Raw genomic sequence first — 27178 nt, 5'->3', positions numbered from 1 at the left:
TTTTCACTACTAAGGAATTTAAGGAAGAGATGTATTTTATTCTCCCAAATTAAGGTGAAAAAAATCTCAAAAGTGTAAAAAATATTTTACAGTTTTCTCTGGCTAAGAACCATACCTACTTAACCATCTCAGAAGAATTCCAATTTAAAAGTTATAAAATATGACCATATAAAACAATAAATGCAAGGAGATGATTAACTTAAATTCAGGACCAAAGAAAGGGATCCAGTTAGGGAAGAGGCGCCCAAAGCTTTTCATGTTTATGGTATTTCTCTAACTCTTTGGTGATATGGGTGGTATAGTAGATAGAGTTCTCTTCAGAGAAAAAGAATCAACAGAATATAGATATCTATATCTGTACTTATAACCGTTACCATATGCATGTGTGCATGCTCAGTCATGTCTGACTCTGCAATCCCATGGACTGCAGCCTATGGGTTGCATAGGACTGCAGGCTCCTATGTCTGTGAGATTATCCCACCAAGAATACTGGAGTGGGTTGCCATTTCCTCCTCCAAGGGATCTTCTTGATTCAAGGATTGAACCCACATCTCCTGCACTGCGGGCGGATTTTTCAAACTGAGCCACCAAGGAAGCCCCATCTATATCCATCTCTATCATCTATACATACAAAGAGAGTACTGGCTCACACAATTATAGGGGCTAACAAGTCCCAAGATTTCAATAAGCAAACTGGAGAGCCAATGATGTAGTTCCAATCCAGTTCCAATCTAAAGGCAGGAGAAGACCAATGTCTCAGCTCAAACATGGTTGGATAGACTGTCCCCTCCTGCCCTGCATTTTTGCTCTAATCAGGACTACACCGGATTAGATGAGGCCAACTCACCCCAGGGAGAGCAATAAACTTTACTCAGTCTATTGACTTACATTTTAATCTCATCCAGAATAATCTCACCCTTATAGACACACCTCCTATCACGTTTAACCAAATATATGGGCACCCATGGCCCATTCAAATTGACATATAAAATTAATCATCATGGTTCACTATACTGGTATTCAGAATTATCTTTTTAAAGTATAAATATTTATGTGTATGTGTATGCTCTTTATATGTTTAATAGGAAAAGCTGAACTCAAAGATATTACTATGACAGGTGACACTGGAACATGTGTTATCTAATGTATTAATTGTAAAACAAATAGATAAAAACCTAAAACTGGGTTTTGAATAAAAGGAAGAAGAAACAAATCTCACAGTCACCAAGGTCATGAAAAACAAGGGAAGTCTGAGACACTGGAGCAGACCATATGAGACTGGCAGAAATGTAACAACTGATGCAGTGTGATGCTCTGGACTCGGTCCTGTAGCAGAAACAGGACATTACTGGGAAAATGCTGCTAAGTTCAAACCACTGACCAATGTTGATTTCTCAGTTTTGATAAATGTACTAGGACAATGTAAGATGATAACATTAGAGGAAAGTAAACACGGGTGAGGTAAACTTTCTGTACTGTCTTTGCAACTTTTCTGTATTTCTATTCAAAAAATAAAAAATTTAGGTAAAAACCTATCAGGCTTGACAACTGAGTCAGTCGCTAGGGTGGTTATCATTTAAGGAGGTCAGTCTGATTTTCAAGCAGAAAAGAGGCACTGATGCTCATCTCACTAGTTCTGAGTGTTAAGTACTCCAGGAGACCAAAAATAGATTTCAGACATTAGCGACAGCAAACCAAGACCTCTGCTCAGCACTAAATGTCTTAAAAGCATAAAATCAGCAAGAGTGGAGATTTACACATGAGATAATCCGGAGGTTGCTGCTAAGCTTGTAGGACAACAAGATGAATCTATTTGGCTGGATAGGTAAACATTACACATTTGTTCTCAGGGAAAAGCTTGTATATCAAGGATAGAGAATGAAACAAACATTCTTCATTAAAATTGTCACAATAATTGTTATAACAACATGTCATATGGTCTAGTGTCTTTCAACTTTGGAATTATCCAAGCATTTTAAGTCCTAAACCAAAATTAAATTTTCCTTTCAAATTGAGATCCATTTATGAAGGCTTAAGTTGCCAAGCAAAGCATATCAATTATGAACAAGTAGTTGCAGAGTGAATACTAAATGTCTGATGAGCTTACTGTTATATGTATTTCTGAAGAACTATAATATATTGTCCCTGTTCTTTAATATTACTAATCTTATTGGATACATAGATAAATGCTTATCAAGCACACTCATGTTAGCAAACTCGTGACTTGCTCTGGCATTGCTTTTCATGCCCCAATCCACAGAAAGTAATTTTTTATAGGTTAATTCTCAGAAATGTAAGTGGTTTTTTTTAACTGCTCAAAATTCACATGGTGAGAGGTCTCACATGAGGGCAACATAACATATAACCAAATGAATTCAACTTAGACCTTTACTGATATGAATGTCAAAGTGCTGCAGCAAATCAATTTCAAACTATCCAACTTGAGTTTTGTAATGATTACGTCTAGTCACTGTGAAACAAGTTGCTTGTGGATGGAGTGCTCCATACCAGAGCTTTTTTATTTCCTCATCTACATCATTCCTAAATAATCTGACTGTGGATAAATAGGGATATAGGGGTAGTTTTTTCTTTACATTTTTTCAGCATCACAGGATTACTATGTGAAGAAAAATCTTTTTTTCTCATCTTTATTTTTTAACATAGGACCAACTGCTTGTTCTCATCAAGAATTCTCCACACAGCTCTACGTTATCACATTCTAAGGATTAACAAGAACCTCAAAAAAATTCTTGGGGAAAATAAAATTAGAATAAGATGAGACCCAGAGTTAGCCAGAAATTCTTCATTTTCTAGGAACCAAAATGCTGAAATTGCTTCATAAAATGAAAAAACAGGAATTTGGAGTTTGACTCAAATCCCAATTCTTGTATTAAAGTGTATGTAGGAAAAGCGATACTTGGTATATTTGTGTGTTGACTTCTTTTTGAAATCAACACTGGTAAGAGGCTATAGATGTCTTTAAAAGACTTAGAAAAGTGGAGGTACAAATACATTCTGGTGTAGTACTGCTCTTTTCTTTCCATTTTATTCCTCCATACTGGCATAATGAATAGTCTGTTGCTGTTTAAGACTTAAAACAGCTGCATTTCTAATTCTGGCAGATTATGAGGGATTTTTATATGGGCTGCATGTTAAAAGCAAATAAATGACATGCCAACCAGCAAAATAAGAGTGCTGGGCAGATGGTAGCACGGCTGAGTTACTGAATTGAAGTGCTATGTGCTACCAATCATGGAACATCAAAAAGAGATATTTGGCAGCTTTTCAAGTGAAGCCTAATCCTTTACCTCAAGCAAAAATAATTTATGTGTCCATAAGATCTTCAGATAGCCATTCAGTAGCCATTCTCCAATTGGCCTTTTTAACATAGGCAGCCTTCGATGACTTTATTTCACAGATTTTGATGGTATATACAATTCTGTCCTTCCTTCCTTCCTTTCCTCCTCTAGGTTCTCCTGTGACTATGCGTATGCATGTGTGTGTGTGCATGCGTGTGTGTGTGTGTGTGTGTGTGTTGAGAGACAAAGTGAGAGAAGGAATATGAAAACAGTGTATATTATAATTTCTCCTACTTCTAAGGGGATTATCTTGGAAGAAGTCAAAAAGGCTTTTCAATATATTATTACAGTGAAAAAGAATCTACCCATATAAGATCATGAGATAATACTGATCAATATTAATCTTCATAGGTCCATCTTGATCAATACATTTTAAAAAATGCATTTAGAATGTTACCATGTAAATTCTTACAAATCCAGAGATGACTTTCCAGAGAATAAACAGATGGGCACTATATCAAAGAATGGTTTGGCCTTCAAAATCAGGACTTTCTCTATTCAAGGCATCTTATGAAGTATGAGATAAAAGCTATATAACTTTTTAAATAAATATTTTAGAATTTACATTCTTAATTAAATGCTGTCCTTTCTAACGTGGATAAGATCCACTGTTAACCCGACATTTCACTGTATTTTGTATGTTTTTATAAACCACTATAAATAAACATTGAGAATGTGTGAAATAAAGAAATGAAATTATTAAAATACTATACAAATAGTCTATATACTATACCATGATGCTTCCTTTCTGACCTATTTCTTTTCTACTATCTACTTTTCGTATGTCCTTCCTTCCTAAGATGATTTTACATGATCTGGATGTCTTAGATAATGTGTTAGTTACTGTACATTATCATCATAGTCAAGCCTTAGTCTGAAAGCACACAAACACTAAATAGCTTTTCCAATGCCACAGCTATTAAATGGGCTGATGGGAACTGGATTCAGGCAGTTTGGTACCAGAATCTGTGCTTTTAACCAGAGTTAATACTAGGATATTCTGTGTAGAACAAAATGAAATAAGATAAAGAGATCAAGAAGCCCTGAGGCAAGTGAATATTATGCCAAATAAAAGAATTCATATAGTGGAAGTGATGTAGTACTGACTTGTACCATAAAGGTGGCCCATGAACTCAGATTTGAGAGGCCAAGGCTAAAGCAAGAAGGAAAATTAGAGTCCTAAAAGCAATATTATTCACAAAATAGAGCTGCCTTTAATATTGAAGTCTGAGGAATTTATCCAATAAAGAAGTCACAGGATGATACAGTAGAAAATTTCTCTCATTTGGTAAAAATATGCTACCACAATTTTCAGTTGTCTTATTTATAACACCTCTCAATATGCCATATCAAATAATATTTCAGTTGAAAGTGTTTTTGCATTGTGTGTGTGTGTGTATGTACAAAGTGTTTCAGAGTCTTAGTAAAATTTCATTTATCTATCTAGCTGCTCTGTCCAAGAGAACTTTTTTTGATTGTCAAAATCTTCCATATCAATACGGCAGTCATTAGCCAACATGCCTATTAAACACTTGAAATAGTCAGTGTGACCGAGGAAATAGGTTTTAATTTTAGTTTAGTTCTATTCAACAGAAATTATCCACACACAGCAGCTACAACACTGGACAGGGCAGAGCCAGAGCCCTGGTGGGATGCATATCCCTCAGCCGATTCTCTTGACTACAATTTCATATTTTTATAACAGATGGACAAAATAAAAACTCAAATGCTTCTATTTCCTAGTTTGAGCCCAAGCACAAGAATTTTGTGTTATTTACCTCAGAAGAAAACTAACCATTTTTTCAAAGTTACTGACTCAAAAAGAATCCGTACCATCTCTGTTTAGAACTGATCCAAGAACATATGTGGGCTTCCCTGGTAGCTCAGCTGGTAAAGAATCTGCCTGCAATGAAGGAGACTCCGGTTTGATTCCTGGCTGGGGAAGATCCCCTGAAGAAGGGATCGGCTACCCACTCCAGTATTCCTGGGCTTCCTCAGTGGCTCAGATGGTAAAGAATCAGCATGCAATACAGGAGAGACCTGGGTTTGATCCCTGGTTTGGGAAGATCCCCTGAAGGAGGGCATGGCAACCCACTCTAGTATTCTTGCCTGGAGTATCCCCATGCACAGAGGAGCCTGGCAGGCTACAGTCCATGGGGTCACAAAGAGTTGGACATGACTGAGTGACTAAGCACACATATGCACAAGAACATACTTATTTACAAGATACTATTATTGCCTAAAATATTTTTTCTATTATGGTCAGATCCTGTAACTCATCTATTTTAGTATCTCTGATGCGTCAAAATTTTTGGTTTTGGGTTGGAATGTGATTTTTGGAAATAAGCTCCAAATAATTCTGAGTTAAATCTGGTAAATAAGAAATTAATGAGATATTTTATATGCTTTATAAGCCAATTATAAAGACAAAAGTAACGTAAAAAGACAAAAAGAGCAAGAACATCTCATTATGTCTTCTACAACAGAAGGATTCTAAACACGCAAGTCTTCTGAGATCCTGTTACATCATTGAGGTGCTAACACGGTAAGATTTATATACAGTAGATCAATCTCCACCCCAAGAAGCAATTATAAGGAATTTTTGGTTACACAGAGGCCAGGAAATATAGAGTTTAAAAAAACTCCTTTGTGTGGCTTTCACTATCCATGTGTTCTTTTCCTGTTTATCTGGATGACTTACAATACTGTCCTCAGTTACAGACGTAGTAGATGAGAAGAGAGGAAAAAGCATGATTTCTGGCTGGATATTCACTTGCCAAATGGTAAAGAACTATGCCCTAGGTTAGTTCTGTGTGAGCAGAGGGGCTTGATATGTCCTGCTCTGAAAACCACAGTATGTACAGGGTTAGAGATCTCTGTGGAGATTGAGACTCCAGTTTTGGAGAGCATGACTCAGCTCTTCTATAGATCTCGCCAGCTGACCCTTAGGCACAGACAGCTGTTCTGCTGGATGGATAAAGCCACAGAGCTTCAGTGTGAGGAGAGGAAGGAGGAGGGGGAGCAGCAGGCAAGGTCAGCCAGCACCTCAGGATATCACTCCTTATTCCTTCCAGACTCTGTAACAGAAAGCAGAGCCCAAGGCCAGCTCCAGGGTCACCTCTCTGAGCTCTAACACCAGGAGGTATGGAGCACTGAGGCACCAGATGAAGAAATGACAGTAAACTGATGAAGGAAAGTGAGATTAATATGGAGGGGGAGTGCATGAAAAAGAAGTGACTACAAAACAGGTTTTAGATGGAAAGCAAGGATATCTGTAAGAAAAGAGCAATGTGTGGGAAAGCTGATTCAAGCAAGAATGAACGGCCGTTGACAGTAAATGAGCTTACTTGGTCACAGAGATGAGCCATAATCCAGCAGTTGCAAAAATTAGATAAGAAAGAATTAGGTCTCATTTTACATGAGAAATGTTGTGAAAGACATTGCAATGCTTTGAAGGAAGAACTGAATTTCTAAAATAATTTCCAAAACATAATTAGCTTTTAAGAATATATAGAAGATAACAAGAAATCAGAAAAAAGGGACTAGTCATATGATAATATTGAGCTTACTAACAGATTAGGCCAAGAAGGGTCAACAGTAAGTGCTGAAATTCAATTCCAACAGAACAACAGCAATTTCGGATATCTTACATGGAGCAACTATTTAACTATTTGTTTGTTGGTCTGTTCATTTTCTTATTTTAAGTATGTATTTACTTACTAAACAGATAGCCATTGATTGTATGTCATATGTTAGATCATGAGGATTCAATATCAAAATAAACGGTTCCTGTTTCAAATAATGTGTAGCCCAGTGGGGTGGAGAGGGGCATGAAGAAAGAAAACTTCACATGTGCCAGGCATCTTGTGAAACGTCTTCTATGTATTCTCATGAAATCTAGAACCCAACCCCATATTTGAGACACTGCTATTGCTATTTGACAGGTGATAAAACCTGGGTTCGATCCCTGGAGGAGGGCATGGTCAACCCATTCCAGTTCTCTTGCCTGGAGAATCCCCACGGGAAGAGAAGCCTGGCAGGCAACAGTACATGGGGTGGCAAAGAGTCAGACATGACCAAGCAACTAAGTACAGCACAAAGAAGACTCAAGACGAATGAGGTGACTTGCCAAACACTACGTAAGAAATAAATGGCAGCTCTAGGGCTTAAACTACAATCTTTGATTAGAAGTCCACTATTTATCAAATTGAAGTTATGTGGACACTACAAAAGAAATATCCATATTTCTGAAAGAATATATGTAAAGCACTTAACAACAGTGCCAAACACATCATAAATGCTATATGTCCTTATATCACTAATCTATTTCTTAAAGAACAACATGGGGAAGAAACATTATTTATTCAAAATTGTGTTAACCTGAGAGTTTAGGATTAATGTATACACATTACTATATATAAAACAGAAAACCGACAAGGACCTATTTTATAGCTATGGAACTGTACTCAATATTTGTAGTAACCTATAAGGGAAAAGAGGATGAGATGGCTGGATGGCATCACCGACTTGATGGACATGAGTTTGAGTAAACTCTGGGAGTTGGTGATGGACAGGGAGGCATGGCGTGCTGTGATTCATGGGGTCGCAAAGAGTTGGACACGACTGAGCGACTGAACTGAACTGATAAGGGAAAAGAATATGAAAAAAACGTATATATGTATAACTGAATCACTTTGCTGTATACTTGAAGCATAACATTGTAAATCAACAATACTTCATTAAAAAATTAAACAGAAATATAATGCAGGGAAAATGCAACATATGTATGAAATTTTCAAATGAAGATTCTTCAAAAAACGTTTGTCTTTAGGGTTTGTCTTATGCCCCATGTGACCTGGGGAGAATGTCTTCTCTTTAACTTGAAATTAAGGATAGTTAGGTTACAAAAAGATAGAGAAGCAATGTACTCTTATACTGTATCTCCTTGGAGAATCCACCACAGCAAAGGACAAATAATTGAGAAAACCATCAAAGTAAGGGAGGAGTGCTCTGAGGCCTCATCTTGCCATGAGGTCACAAGTAAGAAAGGGTGGGAAATCCGACAGTCTGCTCTTTGCATTCACTTTTCAGTGAAAATGGTTAAGGGTATCACAACGAGACCCAAACCAGGTTTATTTGAAAGCTAAGAATGGAAGAGAATTAATAATGCTAATAAATAGAAATGCTGAAGACACAGTTAACATAAACCATACTTAGAAGAAAACAGTAATGACCTATAATCTTTTTTTTTTAATGACCTATAATCTTATATTTCAGGGTTTCCACTGTTACAAAACCACCTGCACAGACAACTGCAACTAAATTTGGACAGGAATTGAGACCACGTAGCCTGGCAGAGTTAGATACTCCAGAACAATTACAAAAAAATATAAGCTGAGTAGTAAAGGCCGGGACTTTTACAATTTAATTACCGAAGCAGTATTAGGGTTGGGGAGGTGCTTCCTATGATTAATTCTGCCTTATTAAAAGCAAACAAACAAGCTTATGTCTATATAATGTATTCCTGGATAAATAATAATGCAGCGACCTAAAACATCACTCTCAAGGTTTATTCCTTCCATCCCTATTTCAGAGAGGGAACATACTAAGGAATGTACTATATCTGAGGGAAATAGATATTACTGGCAAAGCACCATATAAATCAATAATTGACACTTACTATAAAATAAAGGACTAGCTAAAATTTTGTTACCATACATTTTTTTTTTCTGGCTTATGGTTTAGACAATGAATCTTACTAACAGAAAACCATGCTCATAAGGTTCCCTTAAATATACTGATCCTAAGACACTATTTCAATTTTGATCAGAACTAAGAAATTCTATGAATGGATTCTATTTAAACAAGGGCACAGTTACTTTTTATTTCATATTTTGTATCATAACTCTACAGAGAAGAGCCTCCAGAATTTTCTTAACCTGATCAAAATTTGTACGTTTATTAAGTATCTGTTTTTATGAGGAAGAGGGAAAATAGTGGCCCTGTGATAAAGATTATGTCAATAGAACTTGTAGCTAGTTCATTGCTGGTTTTGTTGTTAAAATATCATCAGTGTTTCCCTGAAATATAAACTTACTATAGTAGGAATTCTTTGAACAGATTCTCAAGAACTCCTGTTTACTGGCCCAAGTTCAAAGGGCTAACTTGAAGCAGTATGAAGAGTTCAGTCACTTAAGATTCAAGCTCTGGTTGATACTATCCCTACTCACTGCAGGATATGGGCAAGTTAAAATTTATATTCCATAGCTTTTAAGGTATCTGATTTCACTATGTCACAAAGTCATTACAAAGGAAACATCAGTGCTTATGTAAATTGCTTCAAAAGCCTATGCTACCATGTAAACAAAAATTTATTGCTTCTTAACTCCTGCTTTCCCATGGTTCAAACATTGCTCTCTGTGAGAGAGCAGTGGCCTGTATAGAGAGAATGAATATCCCCTCTCACATCACTGGTCCACGGGCATGACCCAGAGGAGTACTTCCCATGTGAACTGCTGAATACAAGACTCACCAGAGTAGGGGGAAAAGTATTTTGTGATACAATGAACTTGAGAAGTGATCTTGGAGAATTATCTTTCCATGCACCAAAGTTCTGAAGAGTCCTGCAGTAAATAATTCTTTAAACATTGCTTAAAACAACATTTCTCAAAGTAATGAAAGAACAGGATTTCCTTCTGTGGTATGTTTAACAACCATGAACATCATGGGGAAAGGCCACTTAAGAGACTGAGGAGAGCAATCAAAATGGCTAACATCAACTCTGCTGCTGCTAAGCACAGAAATTCTCTAAAGTGCTTTACATACATTAATTTATCTTAATTTTTATAATAACCATACAATGTAGGTACTATTGTTTTCCCCATTTTATAGATGAGGAAACTGGACCACAGAATCATTTAATGTCTTAGCAAAGATGTTAAGTGGTGAGTACCATACATTCACACTATAAACCCAGATAATCTGGCCCTGGAAACTGTACCCAATGCTTAGGCATACTGCTTTACTTGCAGACTGAATAAAACATGGGATCTATGTTTTATCATCACTGTATGATACTTTCCTCCAGAATAAGCTCCTTTTTAGATAAAAACAAAAACAATAAACAGAATCTCTGAATCCCAGAGGTTGACTTTTCTGGTGGTTCAGATGGTGAAGAATCTGCCTGCAAAGCAGAAGAACCAGGTTCAATCCTTTGGTTGGGAAGACTCTCAGGAGAAAGGAATGGCTACCCACTCCAGTATTCTTGGGCTTCCCTGGTGGCCCAGACGGTAGAGTCTGCAGTGTGGAAGACCCGGATTTGATCCCTAGGTAAGGAAGTTCCCCTGGAGAAGGAAACGGCAACCCACTCCAGTATTCTTGCCTGTAAAATCCCATGGACGGAGGAGGTTGGCAGGCCACAGTCCATAGGGTTGCAAAGAGCCAGACACAACTGACCGACTTCACCTTGCCTGGAGAATTCCATGGACAGAGGATCCTGGAGGGTCCCAGTTCACGGGGTCGCAGAGTTGGACAGGACTGAGCACTAACATACACACACATACAACTTGTACAAAATCATGAAGGAAGTTAATGGTACTATTCGGCCATAAAATCAGTTCTTCAGCCCCTCAGGGCAATCCCCAAACCATTTGGCAGATGCGCTAACCAATGTATGAGGACAAGACTTTGGAAGATGAAAAGGAAATGAGATCGTGCTAAGCAACTGTAGCTCTCCTTGGTGTCCCCTTCCTTTTCTCATCTCCTTCATGAACTATACCCAAATGGTTACTACATCTATTTTACTTTTAAACTATACCTTGATCTCTACCTCATTTCCAGCTCTTTTGAAACTGCCCAAGAATAGGTCCAAATCCTTCTAACTGGGCTACAGCACTAGCTTTCCAAGGAAGCTCCCATCCCTAAATAGTTGGGAACAAATAACCACATGTATAAACAACACTTTGCAAAGGTATAAATAATACAGGATAATCTACTGTGAAGGGTAATGAAAATTTCCCAGAAAAAATATGGATTTTTACTGTTAATAAAAGAAAGAAAGACTTCATATTTAGCTCTAAGACTTTAAAACTGTGATTTTATTTGGTAAGTTCTTATAGTCCTTGTCTATTTTCTATTTAATCACCTACAAGATAGATACATACACACAAATACACAATTATTAGAATCAAGTCCAAACAAAACAAAGCAAAAAGAGCTGAGTCATATGAACGCAGTCCTGTTATTAATATGCTTGACTATGGCTGAATTACCAGGCTTCAATAGAGATTCATCGTCAAGAAGACTTCAGATAAATTCCATTAACTTTATTTTATAGCTCAGTACCATAGACTTGAACTTGACTTTGCCTTTAGTAAAAGAAATTTCCATTTGCAGTGTTCTTACTTCACAACAATAACAACAGACAAAGAAAGTTTGCCAGCTCTGGGAGTGTATATGGTGGGGAACTTCCATGGAGTTGTTGTTTTTTTTTCTCCTCTATAACCTACCCCCATCCACCCATGAGCAATCTTTTCCTGGCTTACTGGGTATAAAAGCACTAGCTCAACCAAGCCATGTTTTCCAAAATTAAAAAAAAAAAAAAAGAGGGGGGAGCCAGTGAATTAGCCAGGAGCAGTCCAGTTAGTACTAACAGATGAGGAAAGGTCTCAGCAGAAAATGACATAAGCACAAGAAAATTTTTGATGTCGTCTGAAGAGACAAGAGGATTTAACCTTACTGAAAATTAATGCTTTCCATATTTTCTGACATTTTATTGCCATACTATGTCAGAAAATGTTCCTGTTAGTGGAATGTTGATCAAACATGAAAAGAATCAGATTATGTTTATGTCACCACAGAGCAAAATTTAATTTTTCATGAGGAAAAACAGAAAGCTTGGATAAATGAATTTTAACAGTAAAATTATAGTCTCCAGGAGGGAAATTTCCACAGCAAGTTTATGTTCTGGAACTGGTCAAAAGGCCATAGAAGGGATGTCCAGTGTTTGGCTCCACTGCTCCGCTTACCCATTACATTTTGAATGAAGCTGATCCTTAACCCACCTCCAGGAAATGGCATATTTCTCTGGCCAATCATAGCACCCACTTTCTTCAAGGACTGGTTCAGGAATGAGTATGTTTATGAGCTTCCTTGCACCATGACCTGAAGTGTCTTAGTAGCTATCATTTGTCTTGCCTCAAATTATAATGTAATACAATCCTGCCCACATCACAGGCACTAATTCCATGTCAGGGCTGGGTAAATGCATAGCAAGGAGACTTGAAGTTCAGCTTACTTTTGAGGATATATCTAGAAATAATATTTTTACAACAAATAAGTATTTTTACAAAATTGTGTATATGTGATAACTTCTAACGTGATAGCCAATAGCCAATCAAGCAACCCATATATGTTTACTGAGAGCCTCCTTCTAAGGTAACAAAAGGATAGGGAAAGAAGTCTGCAGCACAACAGTAAAGCCAGGTGAAGGACAGAGCTGCCCTGAGCCGTGTTGGCAAGGGATGTGTGTCTGCAGTCATGTGTGGTTCCGGAACAGGGATGGCAAAAAAAGACTGTTAAAGCAATTCAGATTGCAGACGGGTATAGCGGGAACTGCTATGGTATAAGAGAATATCAAGTAGTCAATATTGCATCAAAGTGAGGTAGGACATGAACACAGAGGGCCATGAGCTGTAGGGAAAGAAGAATAAAAGGGGAAATCTAGTCCAAAAATGGTAGAGTTAATGATTAAAAACTACAGTGAAAAGGACAGGGATTGTGTATTTGGTGGAAACTGACAAGTTGGAGGAGGAGTGCCGCCAAGTGGAGATTCTCCGAGTTGGGGCTGCGCCGTCTCGGCGAGGTCAGGGTGGAGGCTGTGCTGCGAGCGATTGACAACAACCAGCAACCGTAAGCAGTGTGGAGGAACACAGGGCTATAGAATGGAGGGGTGGGAGGTTTTAAATAAAAACCATTCTTAATATGTACTGAGAAAAGCAAAATACTGAGCACTAGAGAGGGAGAGGAGGTAGAAGAATATAGCTGCCAAAGAGGTTTACAGGTAAACATAATTGCATGTGTAGGCACACACTGTATATATGCACTATATGTACACACCTGTGTAACACATGCATATGTATGTGAATAATATAAGGGTTAAATGTATCCAGGAAGTGGAACTACCTGAAATGTGAAAAGGGTTCAAAGGTTACAGTTCAGAAGAAGAATCAGATCAGGCTGTTATAAAATGGCTTCTTTTAAATACCAATCAGACAGCTGCTGAGGGAGTAGAAGAGGCTTTCTTGAACCAGGTGATCGGACAGCAAGTGAGGAAAAGGGGCACCTTTAAGCACCCCTCAGCACTGTGGCCAGGGAGACAGGAGAGGTGGGACAGAGAACATCCAGGGCGGGTGACAAAAGAGGTCCTGGGTTTGCATAGATGGAGAGGAAAAGCAGAACACTGTTACATCAGGTCAGCATAGGGCACAGCAAGTCTGGCTCATGGAAGGCATGGGGATAACATGCAAATGGACAGCAGCTTTCCCTGTAAGAACACACACATATAGCTTGCATTCAATCTGTAGGGTGTTACTCTGAGGACTTGACAACAAAAGTAAAATGGGAAGAAAAAGAAATAATTTAGAAATCCAATTCTGAAAATCTTCATATATTTCTGGGCACAGCCACAGGAAAAGGGCTCATAAAACATATTCCTTGCAAAGACGTCTGGCTTTGAGTCTAATATGAATTATGGTGACAATAGATCTGGTGCATGCTGTCTCTGAATAATTTATTTCAGGCTGCCTCCAGTGTTCAGAAACAGGAAACTTACAGGACAACATGGCTAGGCACTAGTGCTGTGAGGCCAAGTGCAGGGAGCCAATGTCAAAAGAGTCAAAGAAAAATAAAAAAACACAAGCAAGTGATTCCCCCTCTCAAATTTAAAAAAGTGAAAATCTTTCCTTTTTTGGTTTGTTTAGCAACTGGCAAAACTATAAGCAACTGTAAAATTATTATTTTTATCTAGTGAAACAAGCTGTTTTACAGGATCTATCTACCCAATGAAAACGTGTTAATCCCAAGACCACTCACAGTCTCCTATCAAGGAGATCAATACAGACAATGTGAACTGGACTTCATCAAACCAAAGACCAAGTGAATTATAATCAGTGCATCCAAGTACTGGGCTCTGGAACTTGAGGAAATGAAACCTAGAAACATTTTTAAAGTGAACGGATTTCCTTTAAGAAGGCCAGAAGTGAAAAAGGAGCAGTACAATCTGCATTTCTCAATAATGACTCAATTTTAACAAAGATAAACAATAAAAATCTTGACTTCTTTAGAATACTGGACTGATTACTGTTGTTAAGATCCCTGCTACCTGTGTTCTCTGGCATTTTTTTAAAAAGCTAAATTTTTGTGTGTATTGACAGGCAGAGTCCAACCCTAAACAAGAAATATAAATCCTAAACAAGAAATAAAAATCTGGGCAGAGGAAATGCAGCTGTTTCTCAGGGAGTGAGTTAGCTAAAGTCGCACAACATGGCCTGACCTGCTGTAACTCCTGAGTTTTGGTTTCCAACTTGGTCTTGGCTAGTAGCTACTGGAGTTTTGACTTGACTAAAGCAACAGTTTCCAACCCTTGGCTTTCAGACACTCAGTACATTTGGGGCCCTGACATCTGTCTTAACTTTACTGTTGGCGAGTGTGTTTTCATTTGCTTTTGCTGTTTCAAGTGACTTAAATAATGAATGAAACTATTCATGTATGTTTTGGGGGATATGAGGAGAGTGAAAAGTTGGGAAAAGTGACTGGGACAGAACTGGGTAGGGAAACAGCCAATTCAAGAGAAACCTTTTGTTCTTATTCAAAATAATGTTGAAAGCTCATATAGACAAAGCCCTAAAATTTCCTCTTGAGGTTGGGTTTGATGTACTTTTTTTTTTTTTTTTTAATGCTGCCTTAAAAATATATGGCCAAGCCTGGATGGGAGGGAAGTTTGGGAGAATAGGATGCATGTATATGTATGGCTGAATCCCTTTGCTGCTCACCTGAAACTAACCCAACATTGTTTATCGACTATACCCAATACAAAATCAAGTGTTTAATATAAATTAATGAAATCAAAACAAACAAAAAAAAAAGGTAAAACTTATGTCCAAGAATTCTCCAGATGCAAAGTATTAATCTATGAATAAGGAAAAAGTATACTACCTGACAAGACAACTTCAATGAGATCGCCTTCCTGGATATCGCTAGCAGTTTTCACCAGCTGAAGGATGTTTTCAGAGGTAGGGTCATGGCGAAAAAGCAGGATCTTATCATACATTCCATAGAAACCACATTCAGGGAACTGTAAATACAAATACCACAACAGATTAAGTGTCAAAATCTTCCTAAATTTAAAATAAAAATCAAGGAAATAAATGTCAGAGCACAAATACAAGCTAAGTACAAAAGTTCAAAATATCTAGAACATTAACCAATAAAAATGAATGGCCAAGTAGATACTGAAATGACTCCAAAGCAGGAGGAAAGAAATCACAGTTCATAAAAGCAATAACAACAAAATGTCTTCTAATTACAGATCAAAAAAACAGGAGAAAAATAAAGAAATTTGTGGCAGTAAAGTTGTTAAGAATTATAGTAAGTTCTAAGAACTGAGTCTTTTCACATGACTTATAGCAATTCAATAACATTAAAATGGGAGTGTGTTACAATTCCATTACAAATGTTGCAATTTGTCTGCAAAAAAAAAAAAGGCCAGTCCATTTTGGCATATTCAAAAATAAGAGGTGACTCAATAAATCTAAATATGTTCTGTGTGTGGGCAAAGGTGTTATCTAGATCCTTTGATTCAGGGAAGCACCAGAGGAAACAATCCAACTCTCCCTATTGTTGCTGCTCATACAGTGCATTTTAGTTTCCATGCAACCTAGATGAAATAGATAAATATTAACACAACAGCTAAAAGTCAATTCAAGTATACATAGTTAATATTCTCCTCACAAGGGTAAATCCAAGTTTATTACCCAAGACTATCTTCCAGTAGCAGGCATATAATGAAAGCTAACCGAATGACATTTTATACTGGGCAAATCCACAAAAATTCTGGTATTAACAATTACTATCAGGATATTAACAATCAATGTTATTCCTTACATTTCCTCTCTTCCTTCTAATGTGAGAAAGAGTGTTAAATTCAAACCACAGTCCTGGTTGATGAATTTTCTTTTAAAAGTAGAATTATTTGATCAAAGGATAGAAATGTCCTTAAGAATCTTCCCAGCATTCACTGAAGCACTGTTTAAAACAGCCAAGACATGGAAGCAACTTAAATGTCCATGGACAGAGGAAAGGATAAAGATGATGTAGTAAATATATACCATGGAACATTCCTCAGCCATTAAAAAGGACGTAATAATGCCAATGGCAGCAGCATGGATGGACCTGAAGTAAGCCAGAGAGAGAAGAAATATCATGTGATATCCCTTACATGTGGAATCTAAAAAGAAATGATACAAATGAACTTACCAAACAGAAAGGGGCTCACAGACTTAGAAAATGAACTTATAGTTGCTGGAGGAGGGGGAGAATGTAAGGAAGAGATAGTTAAGGAGCTGGGATGGACATGTACACACTGCTATATTTAAAATGGATAACCAACAAGGACCTACTGGATAGCACATGGAACGCTGCTCAATGTTACGTAGGGCCTAGATGGGAGGGGAGTTTGGGGAAGAATGGATACATGTATGGCTAAGTCCTTTTGCTAATCATCTGAAATTACAGCACAACATTGTTAATTGGCTCTACTGAAATATGAAATAAACTTTTTAAAAAATAAAAATCAATCCAAAGATATTAAAAAGAGAAAAATCTTAAAGTCAAATTCAAGTTTATTACAAAGACCATTCTGTTTTCGTATTGGAAGATTTTTACTAAAACAAACAACTTAGGCTAATGTTGCATGTGAGAATGGCTCTTCTCTTGTATATGATGTTTTCACATAATCAGCAACTGCTATTTGCTTTATAAATCTATATGTGTCTTGTGTGGAAAAAGGTCATAAGTCAAAGAGAGAAAATTGTCTTGTTCCTGAAACTTGTGATGTGTCTGACACGTATGTCAACAAAGGTTGATTTTAAGGAGGTACTGTCATGAAGAAATGTCCAGAATATGGTATCTTCTAAAAATAAATTTACTATGCATTCTTCTTTATTTTTCCATGTTAATAAAATTAGGGATACAATCATTTTAAGACATTTTGTGTGAAATGAAAATAAGTATATACAAAACATCCTCTTGCTCTTAAGTGTTTGCTGACAAGTATGATTTATCTGTATCTCTGTATATATATATATATATACACAGATATATATATACACTTAGTATATATACAGGTATATATCTGTATATCACTTAGTAAAGTTGGTTTCCTTAAAATAAACGCAAGAGCTGAAATGATGTCACTGCTTCCACTGTGCTAATTAAAACTAATACTTCCTTTTTTTGTAATTTCTCCAACAATATTAATAGAGTGAAAAGAAAGAACTAAAACACCATTTTCTAAACTAAAAAAATGAATAGCTCATGTACTATTTTAAAAATCAACTTCACTTGATGTGCAATTTACAGTAAATGAAATGGATATAAGTGTAAAAGTCTTAAGTTCTGAGTCTTCATCAACACCAATGCAAACAAAATCATAACCAACAGGAAACAGTTTCGTCAACCTCCCAAATTTTATAGTACTCCCTTTCGTTGGTGCTACACACCATTTTGACTCAACACAGATTTACCTTGTCACCAAAGATGACACGTCACCAAGGTACATTCTGTAGCTCACCAGCTACAGAACTTCATACAAATGAAATCATACAACATGTACTATGTGCTCTTTTTTTAACTGGCTTATTTTGTTCATTATAATCTTTTTGAGACTTGTTTACACATTCTATATTTGAGATTCATCTCTTTTTATTCTTAGTTGTTAGCATTTCATTACATGGCTCAAGGATATTTGCTTCTCTGTGCACACACAGAAAAACATTAGTATTTTTCCCCTCGGTTTGTGGATATTATAAATAATAATGTTATAAAAACCTATGTACAAAAAAAAAAAAAAAAAACCTATGTACAAATGTTTCAGTGGGTATGTATTTTCATTTTCTATGACTAAAAATCTAGGAAGAGAATTTACCAGTCTCATAAGTGTATGTTTGACTATGTAAATATCATTATGTCAATAACACATTATACTTACTATTGGAACTTTATACCAAGACTGAATATAGTTAGTGTTAAGTGCTCCATGTTCTTCCTTTTTGAGACTGCTTTGAATATTATACGTTTTCTGAATCTCCATACTCATTTTAGAATCACCTTTTCAATTTGTAAAAAATAGATTGGCTGTGATTTTTCAATGATATTACACTGAAACATAGATCAGCCAATTTCAGTAGATGAATGTTCTAAGAATGCAGAGACTTCTGTTCTGTTATGAATAAGGTGGTATACTGCCTTATTTATTAGTTTCTTTAAAATTTCTCTCAAAACTTTTTGAGAGATATGTCTTAGATATATTTGCTAAATTTATCTCTAAGTTTTCATATTTTATGCTATCATAAATGGCTAATTAAACTATAATTAACATACAGTAAAATCTTCCCTTTTTAAGTGTGAAATTCTGGAAGTTTTGAAACATGTATACCATAACCACATGATATATATGTACTATACACATCACAACCAAGATAGAAAACAGTTCCTGTTCCTATAGTCTTTTCAAGAATGTGATATAAATGGTATCATACAATACATTAACTTTTAATCTGACTTTATTTAGTGCAACGAAGTTAAAATGCCTTTAATGTCTGTAGGGTCTGAAGTAACTTCTCTCTACTATTTTCTCATATCTGTTATTTGTGTTATCTTCCTTTTTTTATTAGTCTAGCCATTGGTTTATATATCTTTTTAATGTCATATTGCTTTGATTACTACAATATATTTTGAATCAGAAAGTGTCATGTCTCCAGGTTCATGTCTCTGGTTCATAATTGCTTGGACTTTTCAGGGGTCTTCTGTGATTCCATATGAATTTTAAGGTTGTTTTTCTATCTCTGTAAAAAAAAAACTACTTGGAATTTTGATAGGGATTGCATTGAATCTATAGATTGCTTATGGTAGTTTGACATGTTAACAGTGTTAATTCTCCCAATGCATGATTATGCAATGCTTTTCTATTTATTTGCCTTTGCTGTTTTTCAGAGGTATTTGTTTTCAGCATACAAGTATTTCACTTCATATTTCTCATGTAACCATGAAAGTTCTTTTCATCAAAGTCCATCACCTCTACCATTTCTGATCTGTTTCAATTAGCTCTTTTAATCCTAGTTAAGGATCACATTTTCCTGCTTTTTTATATGTGTACTTTTTAAATTCAAGCTAGGTTTCAGCAGTATGTGAACTGAGAAATTCCAGATGTGCAAGCTGGGTTTTGAAGTGGCAGAGGAACCAGAGATCAAATTGCCAGAATTATTGGATTATGGAAAAAGCAAGGGAGTTCCACAAACATACCGACTTCTGCTACTGACTACACTAAACTTTTAACTGTGTGGATCACAGAAAACTGTGGAAAATTCTGAAAGAGATGGGAGTACCAGACCACTTTACCTGTCTCCTGAGAAACATGTATGCACATCAAGAACCAACAGTTAGAGTCAGACATGGAACAAATGACTGGTTCAAAACTGTGAAAGGAGTACAACAAAGCTATATATGGTCACCCGGCTTATTTAACTTATATGCAGAGTACATCATGCAAAATGCTGGGCTGGATGAACCACAAACTGGAATCAAGATTTCCAGGAGAAATACCAACAACCTCAGATATGTAGATGATACCACTCAAATGGCAGAAAGTGAAGAGGAACTAAAGAGTTTTTGTTGAAGGTGAAAGAGGAGAGTGAAAGAGCTGGCTTGAAACTTAACATTAAAAAATTTAAGATCACTGCATCTGGTCCCATAACTTCACGGCAAACAGAAGAGGAAAAAGTGGAAGCAGACAGATTTTATTTTCTTGGATTCCAAAATAACTATGGATGGCAACTGCACCCATGAAATCAAAAGATGCTTGCTCCTTGGAAGGAGAGCTATGACAAACCTAGACAGTGTATTAAGAAGCAGAGACATTACTTTGCTGACAAAGGTCTGTCTAGTCAAAGCTATGGTTTTGTCACCAGTCAGCTATGGTTTTGCCAGTAGTCATGTACGGATGTGAAAGCTGATTCATAAAGAAGGCTGAGCACCAAAGAATTGATGCTTTCTACTCGTGGTGCTGGAGAAGACTCCTGAGAATCCTCTGGACTGTAAGGATATCAAACTGGTCAATCTTAAAGGAAATCAACCTTGAATATTCACTGTAAGGACTGATGCTGAAGTTGAAGCTCCAATACTTTGGCCACCTGATGAAAAGAGCCAACTCACTGGAAAATACCCTGATGTTGGAAATGAATAAGGCAAAAGAAGAGGGTGGCAGAGGATGGTTAGATAGCATCATGGACTCAGTGGACCTGAGTTTGAGCAAACTCCAGGAGACAAGAGAGGAGAGAGGAGCCTGGCATGCTACACTCCATGACATCATGAAGAGTCGGACACAACTTAGCAACTGAACAATAACTTTTAAAATTTGACACCAGGTTTTATGAATTAACGTGAACAGTTGGCCTTTGTTGTCTTCCTTTAAAGAACACTGATATTTGTTTTGACAAAACATTAAAGTACTTGCAGACTGGTTTTATCTTTTTAAGGTGTACTTTTAAGATTTGTTATGGGAGCTCTAGAACAGTACTTGGTCTCGGAATAATTTAATCCTACTGCTAATGCTGAAACTCCAGTACTTTGGCCACCTGATGTGAAGAGCTGACTCATTTGAAAAGACCCTGATGCTGGGAAAGATTGAAGGCGAGAGGAGAAGGAGATGACAGAGGATGAGATGGTTGGATGGCATCACTGACTCAATGGAAGTGAGTTTGAGTAAACTGTGAGTTGGTGATGGACAGGGAGGCCTGGTGTGCTGCAGTCCATGGGGTCGCAAAGAGTCAGACACGACTGAGTGACTAAACTGAACTACTAATGCATGTAGACATCAGTTTGCCAACAAGGGTCCATCTAGTCAAAGCTATGGTTTTGCCAGGAGTCACATACAGATGTGAAAGCTGGATCATAAAGAAGGCTGAGAGCTGAAGAACTGATGCTTTCGAACTGTGATGCTGGCAAAGATGGAGATCAAACCAATCAATCTTAAAGGATATCAACCCTGAACATTCATTGGAAAGACTGATGCTGAAGCTCCAATCCACTGGGCACCAGATGCAAAGAGCCAACTCATTGGAAAAAACCCTGATGCCAGGAAAGTTTGCGGGCAGAAGAAGGAGGCAACAGAGGATGAGATGGTTGGATGGCATCATCAGTTCAGTAGACATGAACTTGAGCAAACTCAGGGAGATAGTGAAGGAGAGGGAAGCCTAGCATGCTGCAGTCCATGGGGTCCGAAAGAGTCACACACGACAGAGCAACTGAACAACAACTAATGCATGACTCTATCTCTACAGAACACTTCAAATATTCAGTGAAATTTCTATCCGTCTGGAGAAGTTGACTGTCTCTCAGTCTCATATGGGCTCTGGAGAGTTCATTTTATAGCTTCCCACTGTTGCTCTTTCTTCTGCCTTACAGATTTTCATTCTATGGACTTATATTCAGTTTTCTATTCAACTGGACCCTTAAGCAGTTTTCTGGAGCTCTTCCTTTGTATAGGTCCTACCTTGCCAGTATTCTTCCCATAAAAATTCTTTTGACTTGGTCACCTTGAGCTCCATTACCTGTTTCCTCTATGCAACCAGATAACTAGGCTCTTGGGTTCTCTCTCCCTATACTACACCACGGATCAGGGTTCCAGGCAGAAACCTCAGATGACTGTACTTGTTTCAACTACCGTGTTTGTTTCCTTTTCTCAGGGATCGCCCTGCATTGCCTATTGGCCAGTGTCTATAACAGGCATTTTACATATTCTGCATTATTGTCTATTTGTTTACGGCAGGTAAGCATGCTCCATACCAAATATTCTTTGTGAATGAAAGCCAAACTAACATGTGCTTTTTAAATATAGAATACCGATATTTTCTACCCAAACTTTTTGCCACTTAATTCTATGTAAATAGCATCTGTAAGAAAAGTAAAGTAAAGTAAATAAAATACCCACAGGTAGTAAGAATACAATTTTATTGTTACTTTGAAAAAATATGCAAAGTATATTTAATGAAATCAGAATAAATAAATTTAGTAATTATCACATAACCCTCAAAACACAGTTTGACCTATTCTGAGTTAAACTGTAACTGTTAAAGGACTGCCCTTGATTAGAATATAAATGTTTCCCAAATATAATACATTAATTAATTCACAGTTCCTCTTACCATATTCTTTGAAAAACTATGGGTGGCTGATTCTGACTCAAGAGAGAAGAGGAAATTCAAGGGATTCAGTGCTTGAGCTGGGGTGAATAGAGAGTAACAGCCGGAAAGGAAGAAATGAAACAGAGACTGTTTCCCCTAAGAAAATCTAAACTTGACCATCTTCTAAGCAAATGCATTGTCAATGTGCTCATGCGGTGGAAGGATAGCTGGGAATACGAAAGAAGGGCTTAGGAGACAAGGATTCTACTGGCTCATCACAATTTCGGTGCAGCCCAGCCTTATCCACACACCTCTTAGTTACCTCTATATACCATCCTTGTGGCTCAGTACTGCTGACATAGGGACCTCACACTCTGTGACATGCCTCCTTATGAAACCACGGTGTAATGTAATGTAATCAAAGATTTGGTATTCAAGTAAGGCTTGAATGCCTCATATCCTAATTATTACAGGTCTTTCCAAGGGTAACTCAGAAAACATTTGGAAAAATCAGAAAAAGTAGAAAAATACCAATATATGCCACACATTAAAGCCATTACTTTAAAAGACTAAATTTAGAAAATGAAGGCAGAGTTATAAATGTTTTTGAAGGTGGTTTGTCCCATATATAAATGATGGAGGTGGGGAGATCCACTCTCCCACTTCCCTTCTTACTGGGTCACAGACATGGCTTCTCTCTCTTCACTAACAAGACATTCAGAAACAAGTTGCAGAGCCTTGTGAAGAGGGCACAGGGGTGAACATGGAGATCAAGTCTCTTGGGATAGTTGTCATGGCAGCAGGAGCTAAGGGTTTGATTTTTTTTTTAGATTGTACCTTCTCTTTTTATTGGCCAGAATAAAACAGACGCATATTTGTCTGTTCCTATTACGAGAAAACCTTTTCTTTTATGTAATGTAACGTTCTGCTTGAATAGAAACTATATACAATAAGACTTTCAAAAATTATATTTAAAAATGATGTCTGCAAGGTGAAAAGTGTAATGGAACAATGCCTGACAACTGAGAAGAGAACATATTGGGGAAAACACTCAGGGAACAACATTCCCTAATTTGGTCATAATCATCTGTTTTTATGTGAAGGTGTATGAGCTTTGAAATCTGAAAACCCTCATTAAACTAAACAGGCTTTCAGAAAGGCTCAGAGGCTTGTAAACTCAGCTGGAGCTTATTACAAGATCAGTTCTATGTTTCTCAGGGGCTTTGTGGTTGTGAGCGCAAACATCTGAGATAAGTGATTTCAAGCTCTCTCCAAGTTCGACTCTAACAACACTGGCCACTGTGAAAATATGGCCAACAATCCCGGCATTGGTCGTAAGCTCTTTAATTCTACCCTATGCTGGAAACCTCCGTGCTGCTGTGTGTATCATTTGGCATTTTTTGACCACAGAGCACAATTTACTGTTACATTTCACTATAAATTCAAGGCTGGCCAGACAATGTGCTCCAGAGTAGAATAAATACATGTTTTAATGAGTAGCTGAAATGCGACCTGGCCAACGGGAACTCTAAGGAACAAAGGGTGCTTTTCCATAGTTGAGGCCAATCACAAAGGGCGAGGAACAAGCAATACCAGAAACAAATTAATCCATGACTCAGTCAAGCAGGGGAAAAAAAAAAAAATTGGAGAGAAAGAGAGAGAAATGGCCTGATTAGGAAATGAAAATACACTGCAGTTCACTTTCGCTAAAAGGTGATGAAAGTCCTGGAATTAAGTTTTTCTACTCAATAAGAGAATACATCAGGCAGCTAAAGATGGCACTCTCCTCATCAAAGATGATTCTCAAATCATTTTCCAAGAACTCTCTTGTTTACAACAAGCAGTGCCATGACTGGTCACCCATAATCAGCAAAGAAATTAAAAAGGTACTACCACTTCCTAGCCAAACTCCTCCCTAAGTTTTGTTCCAAGAGTACTGGGACAATAAGGACACATTGCAAGCAACTATTTTAATGAGAACCAGGACCTCCCTCAGAGGAGTTGCACCTGAATGATGCTGTTGTGGAACTATAAAAAGCAGAAAGGTCAGGCATTTAGAGGGTTCTGAAGCTTTAGATACTTAGGCCAATAGGATCTTTCCAAGAGGTATCTTGAGCGAGAACCAAGACATTAGCTCATGAAAATAAAGTGTTAGTTGCTCAGTCATATCTGACTCTTTGCCACCCCATGGACTGTAGTCTTCCAGGCTCCTCTGGCCATGGAATTCTCCAGGCAAGAGTACTGGAGTGGGTTGCCATTCCCTTCTCCAGGGGATAGTCTTGACCCAGGGATCAAACCCAGGTTTCCTGCATTGCAGGCAGATTCTTTACCATCTGAGCCACCACGGAAGTTCCCATCAGTCATAAACTTGTCTTATTAACTTTGCGTAGGGAATTAAACAATCCCCCTTTAAAAAAAAGTCACCTAATAACAGATTGAAAAATGAAATATATAAAATATTAAGTCAATGAAAAAACAACAAACACTGAGTGAAAAACCACTGGGTGATTATCACATACATAGCACTACAGGTATAATGACAAAAAACTATGAGATGGCTGAAGCCTACTAAAGCATGAACACTAAATTTTCACTTAGAAACACAAGTTTAAGTAAGTCAATGAAAGTAAAAAAGAAAAAGTGAATAATCTATATTATTTGCAGGCATAGTTCTGAAATGTGTTCAGATTTGGGCATAGGCTCTTCTATTTGGTGATTTCATATCCTCAAAAGGAGGCACTTGAAAAGAATTCCACACTATGACCACATAACTGTGTGACTAGTTTCTGAATGTAATCTTAGGAAACAGAAACCAGAAAAAAAAATTTTTAACTTTCTTCTTTGCTCCCTCCCACCTCCACCCAATGCTACCCTGATCCAAGGTAGGCAGAAAAGAATACTGTTCCATCAAAATAACTAAGAACTACTCTTGGTGGGCTTCCCAGGTGGCTTAGCAGTAAAGAATCTGTCCGCCAAGCAGAAGACGTAGGTTCGATCCCTACGTCAAGAAGATCCCCTGGAGAAGGAAATGACAATCCACTCCAGTATTCTTGCCTGGGAAATCCCATAGACGGAGGAACCTGGTAGGCTATGGTCCACAGGGTGGCAAAAGAGTCAGATGCGACTTAGTGACTAAAACAAACAAACCCTTAAAGGTAGTACTTTACTATCTCTCCTAGTGGCAACCTATTTTCCTAGAGATTCTTGGTCCAATCAATCATCTCTTAATCTTAAAGATGTGATTCATGTAAATAAATCTGCAATGCCTATTTTCATACAGTATTTTTTAAAAGCATGTAAAAATTTTCAGTTTCCAAAACAATAAAGACTAAACGATAGTTACAGTGCTGATTCTAAGAAGATTCATTATACATTTCCTAGGCATGAGAAAAGCACCACTGTCCACTGCACAGCCAGTGACATATCACTCTCCATTTGACTGTGCTATTTTTCTAGGCCACTGGCATGCTGTCCAAATGCAGATCACCCTGGCCAATAATCACAATCCTTGCCTTGCTCCCTTGGTAGTTTCTTCTCTCACATGACCACCTGTTCCACAAACTTAATGCTTCCTTTGCAAAGGGATGCTATCAATGTCAGAAATCTTTCTGGTCCAAACTTAGAAACAAGTCACTTTAGTTAGTCCTCCTTTCTCCACTCTATTGCCAAAAACTTCCTTTTCTCTTCAAGAAAGAACTTTAATTTATCCATTCTTACTTTCCTACAGGCAGATTAGAAGCTGACCCATGGACTGTCTTCTGCTTAGATTTTTTTTTTAAGCCTCTCTCCTTTTCATTAAAGTCAAAACCCAATGTTTAAACAATCATTTTCACTCATAATTTTAAATATAGACTTAGCCTACTTTGGCCACCTGATGTGAAGAGCTGACTCATTGGAAAAGATCCTGATGCTGCGAAAGATTGAGGGCAGGAGGAGAAAGCGACGACAGAGGATGAGATGGTTGGATGGCATCACCGGCTCAATGGACATGGGTTTGGGTGGACTCCGGGAGTTGGTGATGGACAGGGAGACCTGGCGTGCTGTGGTTCATGGGGTTGCAAAGAGTCAGACACGACTGAGTGACTGAACTGAACTATATGTTTTCCAGTATAAAAGAAAAAAAGATACCTGAGAAAAGAAAGAATATACTTTATCAACGAAAGGTACTTGAAATCTCCTGGAATTAAAGTTTAGATTAAAGGTGAAATGGTTGATTTTGATTATGAACTTTGAAATTCAGCCATACTACAAGACACAGAAACATGCATAAAACCTGAACTTGCACTATCTTTGGAGAATAAAGCTAGACTTTAATTCTTCTTCCCTGGGCATATAAATATACTGATGTTCTGTATCAGATAC

The 27178-nt window shown here is 37.4% G+C and overlaps 1 protein-coding gene across 3 annotated transcripts in view; it reads right to left on the bottom strand.

Moving 5' to 3' along the window:
- The window catches only part of PRKD1 (protein kinase D1), a 335787-nt gene that overhangs the window by 135178 nt on the left and 173431 nt on the right, over nt 1–27178 (bottom strand). For all 3 annotated transcript variants that reach the window (XM_043434656.1, XM_043434657.1, XM_043434658.1), the window contains exon 2: nt 15573–15711. In XM_043434656.1, the coding sequence (XP_043290591.1) occupies nt 15573–15711 (139 nt within the window). The remainder of the gene's footprint in view (nt 1–15572; nt 15712–27178) is intronic.

Source organism: Cervus canadensis, chromosome 17 (genome assembly GCF_019320065.1).
Source record: "Cervus canadensis isolate Bull #8, Minnesota chromosome 17, ASM1932006v1, whole genome shotgun sequence".
NCBI classification, from domain to species: domain Eukaryota; kingdom Metazoa; phylum Chordata; class Mammalia; order Artiodactyla; family Cervidae; genus Cervus; species Cervus canadensis.
Note: the sequence above shows the minus strand (reverse complement) of the source record. Positions and strands in the feature narration are given on the sequence as shown.